Source organism: Cebidichthys violaceus, unplaced genomic scaffold (genome assembly GCF_023349555.1).
Source record: "Cebidichthys violaceus isolate CVI_PGR_0920_01 unplaced genomic scaffold, fCebVio1.0.p SCAF_13, whole genome shotgun sequence".
Classification (NCBI taxonomy): Eukaryota; Metazoa; Chordata; class Actinopteri; order Perciformes; family Stichaeidae; genus Cebidichthys; species Cebidichthys violaceus.
The window spans coordinates 2387286-2399926 of NW_027176296.1; the positions used below are offsets into that span (position 1 = coordinate 2387286).

At 41.1% G+C, this 12641-nt stretch overlaps 1 protein-coding gene across 1 annotated transcript; it reads left to right on the forward strand.

The window, feature by feature from the left end:
- Positions 1 to 923: 923 nt before the first annotated feature.
- Positions 924 to 9685, forward strand: lhx4 (LIM homeobox 4). Its single transcript, XM_068707107.1, has 6 exons — positions 924 to 1002; positions 4716 to 4887; positions 6619 to 6821; positions 7413 to 7567; positions 8272 to 8443; positions 9297 to 9685. Exons 1-6 carry the CDS (start codon positions 924 to 926, stop codon positions 9683 to 9685), a joined length of 1170 nt encoding a protein of 389 aa, XP_068563208.1.
- Positions 9686 to 12641: the final 2956 nt, after the last annotated feature.

Genomic DNA, 12641 nt, shown 5'->3' on the forward strand with positions numbered 1-12641 from the left:
ACCCGGTGTGCCATCTTTTCACCGTGAAAGGACATTTAAACTGGTATAAGAGCTGTTTTTAAGGGAAAACGAATGAATGTTTTTGGGGAAATATGAATAGTTTTATTTCATGTTGACAGCTTACCTGCATACACGTTATATATGAACGTGCCCATCTAAACCTAAATACGTCTTCAAGCTCAATGAAAGAAGAAAAGAAAGAAGAAAAGAATAATTCAATTGTCTTCAGCATCACCATCGCATATTTTGTTTAAGCCTGCAGACTCTCTCATACTGGATGAGCAGCAGATGAATCTGCAAGGACAACTCTCACCTTGTCTTTATAAAGTGTCTTATTGTTAGTTCCTGAAATAAAAGTGAACTATTCCTCACATTCCTGGCTGCATTATGACTTCCTCCTCTTTCCCAGAAGGAGCCCAGCTGGCCCGGGGCCCCTCCAAGAGCCACTGCAGTGAGCTATTTATGGTCTCCACAAGGACCAAGGTCCCGCCTCTCTTGAGACATTTTCATATATACCATGTTAGACGCCTCTCCTCCTCTCCTTTCTCCTCCTCGCTTGTACACCTATGGAGGATGCTTTCCGCCCTGGGGGCCTCCTCTTCCTGCGCTCCCATTGGCCCCCGGTTGAGCCTCTGCCGCGGTGACGTCAGAGCCCGCCGCCCCTGCAGCGCTGAACGGACCGAGCAGCCTGTCTGATTCACTCCAAAAACAGCTCGGCACAGCACGGCACGGACATCATCCCAGGAATTAGGGATAGAGGCTTGTCGGGACAGCGAGGAGAGCTCACCCTTCAGAGAGGAGAGAGAGGCCTCGACATCAGAACCATCATACTTTTTTTTTTTTCTCCAGAAGACAGGACGGGGGAGTGCGCCCACCGTGTTGCGGGTGTATGTGCGTGCGTTTGCCTCCCGGTTTGGATCACGATGATGCAAAGTGCGGCGGTCCTACCGACAGAGAGTCCTGTGAAGAGTTTACCGGAGATTCTCGGAGTGCCACTGCAACGTAAGACATTATTTGTTTCTACCCTCCTCGATTATCAATCTGGAAACCGGGTTGGTGAGTGCAACCGTTTGCTGTAGGGAGAGAGGGGTTCAGGAGCAGTAACTCGGCCGAGCATGAGGAGAGCAGGCTGAACCTCTCTGTCTTAGATTGTCACGTACAGGCCAATGATGTGTCATGCTGCTTATATTTCAACGAGCATGAGTCTTAAATAATACAGCATATTGGTCTCAATGCCATCAACCGCCACCCCGCATGTCCAATGAATCGCTACGGCCTCACTAGACTGTAGTCTGCAATAGGATGCAACCACTTAGTGCAGACGATGTCACTTTGGTGTTTTTATCATCCATCCTTTGGAAGGAAAAAAAAAAGAAAGATCATTTCTGTTATTTAAAGCAACAGTATTTCATTTTCCAGCTTGGCCTCAAACTTTGCCTCTCCCCTGTCAGGTTGTTGGGCTCACACTGAGCCCTCCCAGGCAGCTGTTAATTTGTAAACGAGACTGCATGGTCAAGAGATCAGACGCAGTTGTCATCACCCATCAGACGAATACACACTGACTTTGATTGACACTCATTACTGGGTCAAATAAATGCCCGGATACGCTTTCTTTAATCTTTGAATCAAGGCCTAGCATTCTTTTACGTTTTTCAATTAAGGATCTATATAGTATTATAGTTCGTTTGAGTCATTATTTATTCGGGATGGGACCAAATGTTTATCACATTTTTCAGCATCTTATTGCGTTCTCAACCTTCCAGCATTAAAGGCGACAATCACTTTACATCTGTTCGTCCCGGCGTGTTAATCTGTCTCAGGCCCTTTATAATCTGATCGTGCAATCAAGATAGAAATGCAACGGGATATATCTCTGCTCTGACCTAATTATTTATAGGCGAGTTAGTCAAATGTACATGGACCTATGCTCTAATAGGCTACCTCCAAAAAACAAAAAAACAAAATGGGATAATACGGTGAGATAACTACTGGACTGCTCCTTGGTTTCAAAACACTGATGATAAAACGTTTGGTCAAAATAGTTCCTATATGAAGCTGTAAATATTTAGGGTAAATTATAACACACACTTGGCTTCCAAAAAAAACAAAAATACAAATACATTTCTTTGTATCATCTTTAGTGTAAAAAAACCCACAAATGCAAAGATGCAGATGAAGACTATGGTGTCATTTTAGAGACCCAGCCTGTTCAGCAAAGTATTTAAACCTGACCACAGTAAAAAAAAAAAGAGACTATATGTGGTCGGCTTATGCTCTTTAATTTTATAAATCGAGGCAGATTAAAAGATTGGATAAAGATCCTGCTACTCAGCCCCCTGCAGAGCCAGCATGCATTCTGGATTTAAACCTGGATTATTCTAGGAATAAAAGCAACAGCGAATGTATCTAAACATTTATTTCAAATCGTGGACAGAATGCTCTGCTGACTCAGGGCAATTACACCCAAACCTTAACCTGCAGGCTATTAGTCTGGGATATAAAGTGTTTATTTCACGTTTAATTGCCACAAATCATCTGACAATTGGAAGTACGAGAGGCTGCCAGACTGCACTTATATAAAAACAGAACAACTGTTAAAGTAGTTTGGCGATTGGACATCTCTGAAAAGGTGATGAGACTGAATTGAAGAATGAATTGAAAGAGTGAAGAGTGGTAGCAACAGATAGGAAGACCTCTTGAATACACGAGGTGTACTCTCTCTCTCTTTCTCTCTCTCTCTCTCACGCACACACACACACACACACACACACACACACACACACACACACACACACACACACACACACGCACACACACACACACACACACACACACACACACACACACACACACACACACCGAAGCTGGACGGTGGACCTTCTGTCGTTGCCAAGATCGTGCTGCTTTCCTTTCAGCACCACTTCTCTCGGTCCCGCTCAGCTTCATCCACTCACCACTTATCTGTAGATATTTAAAATGCCTCTAATCTCTCCCCATTTAAAAAAAAGGCAACACACACGTTCAGTTGTAATTCTTCCTAAATCCTTTCTTCTGTCATCCCTGTACGAATTCACCCACTATCGAGTTAAACACAAAGCCAGTCAGCCTGTAATGCTGCCTGTGAGTGCGCAGGAATGTTGCTCTATTGAGTGCATCGCTTTTCGTTCGTGTTTTTCACCGAGAAGTTATAGATATCTTCCTCTTCATAAAAAAGTGAGCATATCAAAAATATGAATCTGTTATTTTTACTGAGCTATAAACGTGTTTCATTTCAGTCTCAAATGTCCCAAATTAAACCTACGAAAAGCCCGATAGCTTGGTCTTGTTTTTTGCAGACGGTGTTGTGCTGAACTGAGATTTAAGCCCACGGCTTCTCCGCTCTACGGTTATTGTTGGAGGATGTTTTGCCTCGACCGTGAACAGCCTCGCTGCCGCAGCTCGTGTGTTTATCCTGGGGTTTTTTTTGGTTTTTTTAGACGGTCCATTTCTCCTAGATATTGATTTTTCATTATCGGATATCATGCGGATGTTTGGCTAAGTGAAGCTGCGAATGAAAACAACAGTAAATAATTGCACTGCTATTTATTTACAGAATGATTTAAGAAGATGAACGGTTATTATTAGATGAAAGGACGAGGCCATTTTCACAATATAAATCTAGCTGTAAAATATAATAAAAATGATTCGTTTAATTATGATTAAATACACAAATTCACCGTCACAAAATAAACCAGTTCCTGTGCAACATATATCATGGCATTTAGCTGTTTATAAAAAGGTCCAGCTTTGGGAGAAAATGTGCATTTTGACTCATTTATTTATGAATGCAATTCACTTTTTGAAATGTGCAGTTTACTGTAGTAGATCATCGATACCGCTGCAGAATTAGGTGATATTAAGGAATTGTAGGGTCAAATACGGTATGATCCCGTTTATATGTGCACATGTATTCTGCTGCTGCTTCCCAGTTGTGTTTTTCACAACCACAAAAATGATATTGAACCTCGTCTGGAGCCTGATTTGCCACCATAGTCCCTAAAAAAACACATAGAGACACGATCAGGCTAAAGAGGAACAACATTAATACAAATCAATATGATCGTCAAAAAAGTGTAGGTCTATCTCTGCACGGCTAGGAAACAGTTCCGAGTTCAGCACCTTGGACAGTGACGGGAACATTTCACAAAGCGCATCAAATACTTAAGTAGACTGAAACATGTTTTATTAAAACAAAGCATCATTGTTTTGCCTTGAAATAATGTAATAATGTAAAAAAAAATGTAATTCATAACGTAAATCAAAATGATTAAAAATAAGAAATCAGAGAGACAAGACTGGGTCAAAAATTACAAAAACTAAATAATTTAAATTCTGGACTTACAGAAGCTTTTGAAAATACATCTTGTATCTTTGAATACCATAATGAATATATAATATAATCAGAATAATATATTATAATAATATTCATAATTCGAATGCCACATGATCGGTAAAAGATATAGTGTTCGTTTAAAGACTGAACTGCAGGCTGGGGCACGATGAAGGGGAAAGGCACCTGTGTTTATGCGCAAAGTTCAGATTTAAATTCATGTCAGCATGTATGAAATTGTTGTCGTTTTAACAACTACCTGAAAACATGTATTTCTATGGATATCAGGGATTGCTCACATCACCTCTTTGCTCACTGTGAATGTGACCTCCTGTTTCCCCCGCAGAGATCCCTCAGTGTGCCGGCTGTAGTCAACACATCCTGGACAAGTTCATCCTGAAGGTGCTGGACAGACACTGGCACTCCAAGTGCCTCAAGTGCGCCGACTGTCAGACTCCGCTGGCGGACAAATGTTTCTCCCGAGCAGGGAGCGTGTACTGCAAAGAGGATTTCTTCAAGTCAGTTTCTTATTTATTTTTCCTCAGTGATACGGTTATATATGTGTGTTCATTGTTAACTTAGGCTTTCTGTTTTTTTTAAACTGAGTTAGTTTATTGGCCTGAACTGTCAGAGCAAACCAGCAAACACGAACTATCGTCAACATTTTGCAAATAGACGCTATAGCTTAGTGTTTTACCCGAGAAAGTACAATTTTGGTCATTTTTCACCAATAATTGGGATGAAAAATTACTGGCGGAAATTAAGCTTTGAATAGTTCGTCTATATTTAATATTTACGAAACCAACCTACTGGTTTATATTCTATTTGGTAAAAAAAGAAATGCTTGAAACATTAGCTTAAATTGTGAGCCTAACGTTAACGTTTCCTTCCTTGTTTCAAAGTTGCTATAAATCCAGTGTTTCATATATCACTATTTTAACCTTTTATTTTCTATTTCTATTTTACATTCTAAGGGAGAGCTAGTACGTTTATAATATTGTTGGTGAATAGTTATTATGGTCTGGGTTAAATTAATAATAATTTTTGTCTAATTGTTAATATATTTTTTTATTAAACTCCTATCACTTTGCTGGTCTGGTAAAATGACGCCATTATTAAACTCAAGGCATCATGCTGGACTATATTTGTTGATTTATTTCAGAATTTAAATATGTGCTGATGGTTTTCATAATATTCATAGTTAGCCTTCATAATTTGCTGTTTTGTCCTGCTGACATGATGAGAGGAAGCAACATTTCAAAACAAGAGCTCAAAAACGTCTTTTCTTTCTTTCTTTTTTGCCATTATCCCTTTTCCTTTCCTTTTCTGTCTTTCAAACGATTTGATTTCTGAGGCATTACAGAGGAAAATTGAATTTGACTTTTATCCAAAACAGGATCAGCAGATCGGGGCTTTTTACTAAATCATGTTTGAAAGGTTTTAATGCTCAAAGCTTGAATGAGACCTAAAGAGCTCTGGAGTCTTCACTGAGCGCTAACAGTGTTAGCCGACCCCGGGGGACAGCAGGGGTACGTTAGTATGTTCTGTACTGTGAGGGACACGTGTGTGCCTGCAGAACACACACATACATAAACACAGGAATACACACACACGTGTAGATGCACAGATTCAGTGGCGTATGTTTCCCAGTAGTGATTTGGATGCTTCACCTTGCTCTTTTTATTCCTGGGGGTTGGTTGTGTGATATAAAGCCTCTCCTGAGTCAGTGTTTTATTGGTTCTCCTCAGGGTGTGTTTACTGTGAGCAGCCCTCCTCCTCCTCCTCCTCCTCCTTTTTCCTCTTCCTCCTCCTCCTTAGCTCTCTGTACTTCATCTGCAAACACATAAACATGCAAACATGCACACATGCACACGCACACACACACACACACACACACACACACACACACACACACACACACACACACACACACACACCACACAGTGCATTGATCCTCTCCATCCATCAACCTGCAGACAGGTCTATCGTTAACAGAAATGCATTCCAGTGCTGATTTTTTTCCCTTTACAATAGCTGGAGCTTCTGAAAACACAGACATGGTGCCATCATTCTTTGCTGCAGTTGAAGAAATATCTGTCTGGCATGTGAAATTTTAATCTCTAGTTGGTCTCGCTATCTCCACCAGCCTGTAAAATGGGCATAAATAGGAGAAGGATGTCAGTCTACCTTTGCTAAAGTTTTGCATGAAATGTTCTAATGGCAGCTCTCTTCTTCATGTTTTCCTGCAGGCGTTTTGGAACAAAATGTGCATCATGCCAACAGGGGATCCCTCCGACGCAGGTTGTGCGAAAGGCGCAGGACTTTGTGTATCACCTGCACTGCTTCGCCTGCATCATGTGCAGCCGACAGCTGGCCACCGGGGACGAGTTTTACCTCATGGAGGATGGGAGGCTGGTGTGCAAGGTGGATTATGAGACGGCGAAACAAAACGGTAGGTCTGCGTGCATCCAAAATATCAAGCAACATAAGCTGATACACAAACAAATTCAATTTAAAAGAAAAAAACAGGTTGAAACTTTACTTAAAAAGATTTATTTTTTCAAAAATGATTTGTCATTTATATCCATACAGTCAGACACAGCTTATGTGATTCAGTCTGGCTTGACTTCACTCTCAGAAACACAGTAGAGGATGTGACAGATCAAGCTGTGCACTGTGTAATGTAGTGAAATGACTACTGGCTGTGGATCTATGTTGTTTGTCGTCTGGGTGTGTGTGCTGTCTCCCCCCTTCCTCTCTTCTGAGATTTTCATGCATCTCTGATTGATTATGTAAAGTGAAGCAATGCTCTTAAATGGTGCGACTCCAATAACTCCATTCCTCTGGCACTCCGGCTGTGTAGATTTATGTCCTCTGCTGTGGGAGTTGGACAGATGCACAAGGACAATAATGCACTTCCATACATGACCATTCGCTTTATTTAACACGCATACATTCCACGCAAAGGCCGAGGGGCACTGACTGTTAAGGCGACGTGACAAATGTAAGACAAAGTCACTCACACTTGTAATGATGTTTTCAGATGATTCAGAGGCAGGGACCAAGCGACCAAGGACCACCATCACGGCCAAGCAGCTAGAGACCCTCAAAAGTGCCTACAAAAACTCGCCGAAGCCAGCACGCCACGTCAGAGAGCAGCTGTCCTCGGAGACGGGGCTGGACATGAGAGTAGTGCAGGTAGAGGGTTTCATTATTTATTATTTAGACTACCTCAGGTCTCCAGGTTCCTACAAAAGACTCTTTGTTATTTCCAAGCCTGTACAACATGCAGTAGCATGTTTTTTTATAATAAGCTTTGTCACAAATGTTTTAGCCCCATATGACCTGCCCACAAGCTGAGGTCCCTCGTTACCCAACGTTTGTTTGAAATATAGATTATGTAAACAAGCACACAGGCCTTTATTATCTGTCTTTGGAGCTAAAAGATGGTATTTTTTTTTAAAGATGATACAAAGATGTAATACAAACACACTATCTCTGAAGGATATATATAAAAAACTTGACATATTTATTTATTTATTTTAATGTAAGGACTTTAATTATTTTTAGCTTCTTTTTATGACTTTATGCCCGGCATTAACATTTCTTTTCATGATTTTCTTACTTTTTCTTGCTGATTTAATATTAAATTGTGTTTTTTAGTTTATTATGATGTACATCTTAGTTAGTTTAGGCTAAGTCGGTTATGTATTTCACCATGTATTCCAATGTGTTCATAACTATTTTTTACAAAATGGATTTAAGAATTTAACATCTGAAACATGAAAAACATTGAGTATGTCGGATTAAACTGAAAACATATTATATATTATGATTGAATTGATGATTAGCAATATTAGGTGTTATTTTCACTTAATGATAATTATTATTATTTCCATCAGGTGTGGTTCCAGAACCGGAGAGCAAAGGAAAAGCGGCTGAAGAAAGATGCAGGTCGACATCGCTGGACCCAGTTTTATAAAAGTGTCAAACGTAGCCGAGGAGGAACTAAAGTGGAGAAGGAAAGCTCGGCCGACGACGCAGGACTCAGTGACAGTGAACTGAGCTTCAGAGGTATTTAATGTGTGGGGAACTTCAACCGAGTCAACGAACCGAGTCCATATCTATTATTGCTTCGGAGAGAGAATCCTGAAAGGAAATTGTCAGTCATGCTGTCGCACTAATGGGATTAAGGGAGCCTAAAAGCTGCTAAATGATATGGTGCAGCAGCAATTGAATGTGTCTTTGTGACAATTTATTTGTTTTCTTGCATTGTTCAATGCACAGTGTCAGGAAAATCCAAAACAGAAATCTCATTTCACATTCCCCTCACACCTCCCGTTGGCCACTGACGCATTCTCCTGCCTCCGTTTGTCGCCACGATGGAGCTTATTGGAGAAGGGAGACAGTCCTTATTGGGATGCAAACGATATTTTAGACATCTCTGTGTTATTTAATGTTCACAAAACCCGTTTTGGGTAGCCATAAAACTCTTCCAGACGCTTTTTAAAAGAAGGCCATTTTTATGAGAAATGAAAACATGGTGACAGAAACTCTATAAAGCATATGAGGCTTTTAGTCAATTAGAGAGAAAGCGCTCTGGGGTATTGTTGTTATGGAAGCCACTCAGTGGAGGGATTGAGATGGAAACAAATATTCTGTGCACGCATACAGACCTCCACTGTTGGAGAAGAAAGTAAAGCACGTACTTTCTCACCAACAAAACTCCAATGCGTATCTGTTACTTACCCATCCACTCACTGTACCTGTGAAATCCACATAATGTTGCCACAATAAATCTTACTCATAAAAGCACTTAACAGTATTGAAACATAACAACTATATAATGCTCTTGCAGTTGACAGGACTGTTGATGTGTCAAAAGTTTTTACACCCTTCATGCTAAGTGCTGGTGTCTCCTTCACAGACGACCAAGTCCTGTCAGATCTCGGACACACCAACGGGCTTTACGGGAGCGTCGGGGACATGACCAACAGCGGGGTGCTGAACGGCGGCTTCTCTGTCGACGCAGCGGGACAACCCTACCACGACATCCGGGCAGGAAGCCCCTATGGTCTCCCTCAGTCGCCCTCCTCCATCACGTCTCTGCCCGGCCACACCCCTCTCCTCAACAACCTGGGCTTCAGCATGGACAGTCTGGTGGTGCAAGGTGGGCCGGGGGGCGTGGGACAGGCTCTGAGGGCCATGGCAGGGGGCCCAACCTCAGACCTGTCCACGGGAAGCAGTACAGGATACCCCGACTTCCCCACCAGCCCCGCCTCATGGCTGGACGAGATGGACCATTCCCAGTTTTGAGTCTCGAACGCGGCAGATCTCTGTGGGGATACGGCAAAACAGACTTAAGAGGCTTTACATTTCTTTCTATCACCCTCCAAGACTGGTATGTTTTGTGATTTTGGGTGAAGAGGAGAAGAAAGAGAAGAAGTGTGACTTTCAGTCCCTCAGCAGTTGTAACGGTGAGGCAACGGTGAAGTCCGACCAGAAGCAGTGAAGAACACCTCCAAACCGCTTGAATGTTCAATCTCAACACTGTATCATAGAACTTTTGGTATCACCTGACTTTATTTTGTTCTTTCACTCCGAGAATGAGACTGGATTTCGTTGGATTAATGCTCACAGAGGAGCTAATATTGTCCCCGAAAATAAACCATCCCTGTCTAACAGCTACAACAATAGGGCTTCAATCTAGATCAAAGTCCCTATGAGACCCAAGAGGCACCTGCATGCTTCTGATCCATAATAAGTAGGACTGCTGTCTGGCCATATCAAAGCCTTTTACATTGGCAATGCACTTTACTCTCCTCTTCTTTTTCTACACATATGGACAGGAATGCAACGAGAGGAAGAGAGAAAATGAGGAGAGACATATGCACAAGGCAAAAACACAGTGTTTCATTGGGAGAGAAATTTACAAGAACAGTGGCACAAGTGTGAATTTTGAACCATGCTGATGTTTTTTAAAGTATTGCTGAAGCTTACAAGTTATTAGCAAAGTAGATGGCCGTTGGTCTGTCTGTCCGTTCGTCCGTCTGTCCGTAGAAACTGATGTGTCCTCTGTTTGAATGAGGGCGAACACTGTTTGCTACACAGCAGGTCTCTCTTCTATATTTATAGTTGCTTGACTTGTTCTTGTCTGTGTAAAAGCTGCCGGAGAGGGGAAGTCTGTCAGTATTAAATGATCTGTTTCCAGACTCACCAGGCATCAAAGCTCACGTGTTGAAGGACAGTCAAGAAGTTTAGGGTTTGGAGAAATTCAACTCTTAACCATTTTAGTAATATATCAGACATCTAAATTATTAATTTATTTTCTTTTAAATGCACAGATGTAAGACAAGCAGATGTCCATTTATAAGACAGATTTGCAGATTCCTTTGCAGATATTATTATCAATTTAAACACATTGAATTGACATTAAAAACACCAACAAGTATTAGCAGGAAGGCAGATAAAACGTCCCTTTGTGTTGGCTCTTCTGTTTCCTCAGTCTGATCCGGGCTTCTCTTGGTAATCTACTCAGTCCAGCAGAGCTCTAGCTTTGCCTGCTATCAACCTACTTACTGACCCCAGATGTGTTGTCAATCTGCTCTCCCTCTGCCTGGCCCCCATGTCACAGGGATTACCACAGAGCCCCCCCACTATCAGGGCTGATACCCTACTGTCGCTTCAGCGCTGGACTGATATGTTTCTGTCAGTTCTGGCAACATCAGCCACATCTTAAAGCCTCCCACGACAACCGAGACAGAGGAGTGATTCCCTGGAAGTTTCTGACTCTCTTGAAATGCAAACTCTCTTCTACTAGTTTGATTTGACCTGTTGAGCATGTCAGAACCAGTAGCTATTTTGATCTGAAGGCAAAGATTGCTTAAAAACACATCCTTACTCCTAGTTCTGTTTCGTCAATTGAAGAAAAGAAATCAAATCTTATATGTGTGGTCACTTTTTCGAGAAAAATTGCCAAGTTCTTTTTTTTTTTACCAGAGCATCCTATTTAAGAGCCAGAAAGCAACTCAACAAACAGAAAGTGACACCACTAGGAATATCGAGTAACACTTTGGATTACAACCCGCAAGTTGCAGCATAATTATCTAGTAAATACATGGTATCAATAAAATACTTACTGTATGGCTGTGCTGGGATTGAAATATAAGTGATGGGGAAGATTACAATATGGTAGTGAACAAGCGGGGGTTGAGAAAATGGGGTTGTTGATATTTCAATGACATCAGTATAATCTATTTTAAAAGTATGATATACTTAAATAACTAATAATGTTAAAGGGGTTCAAATATGAGTTGTAGTGTACATTATTGTTGTTTGTAGGACAAAAAACAGTTACAGTATAATACATATCTATGCCACCACCCTAAAGCTAATTTGTAACCCATTATTCCCAGTAATCGTGCCTTGATCATACCAGTAGATAACCAGTAAGTGTTTTATTGGTACTTCATAATAACAAACAATTTTCAGTGTAATTTGCGGGCTATAGTACAAAGTGTTAAGTGAAAATCGTACACAAACACATTACCACTACAGTTTTGTTAAGTCTGTGTTGCCTCAGAAGTTTGCATCTTAATTGTTGTAAATTTTGTACAGTTTGAAACCGTGTTGATCGTCTTGTTTCATGAGCGCTATTTATTATTGCCATGTGTCTTTGAAAAAGATGTAAAAGAGAGCACTGAATTTATTCATTTATGCCTTCTGTGTAATGGTATGAACCGTGTACAGTCAAATCTATATGAGGAAAATAAAGCTGAATTGTCTTTGGGTTACCCTCGAGTGCATTTCTCTTTAATAGACTGGGTCTGCAGTGATGAATGTGGGAGTTAAGATTTTCATCTGAACTTTGTTTTCGATATATCAAAAGAAAAATATCTGCTGTAGGTGTTTTTATTATTTTTGCCTTATCTAAACGCTCTTAGAGCGAGTTAACCCGCAAATTCATTTACCCATTGAGAGCATTTACCACACACTTAGGCCTCTATTCAATTGTGGAGATCCATTTAGTACCACCAACAGACAGTGGTCAGTCAGTTAACAGTGATTGATGCTGCTTTCCTCTCTCGCTCTCTGGGTGGGGGTGACAAGAAAGATACATGAAGCGAGAGAAGAAAAAGAGAAAAAATAAAACAAGTGGAGAAACAGATGCCTCGCTGGCTTCACTGATCCTCTCAGTACTAAAGAGAGACAGCAGCAGATTGCAGCGCTGCACTGTTAAATCTATCCTTAATCCCTGTTCTGTTAACTAATT

Bases quoted from the DNA above. Each gene is read 5' to 3' on its own strand.
- lhx4 (XM_068707107.1), top strand. From the start codon at position 924: ATGATGCAAAGTGCGGCGGTCCTACCGACAGAGAGTCCTGTGAAGAGT. The intron at 6,822-7,412 runs GTAGGTCTGCGT...TGATGTTTTCAG, and splicing joins TGAGACGGCGAAACAAAACG to ATGATTCAGAGGCAGGGACC. The intron at 7,568-8,271 runs GTAGAGGGTTTC...TATTTCCATCAG, and splicing joins TGGACATGAGAGTAGTGCAG to GTGTGGTTCCAGAACCGGAG.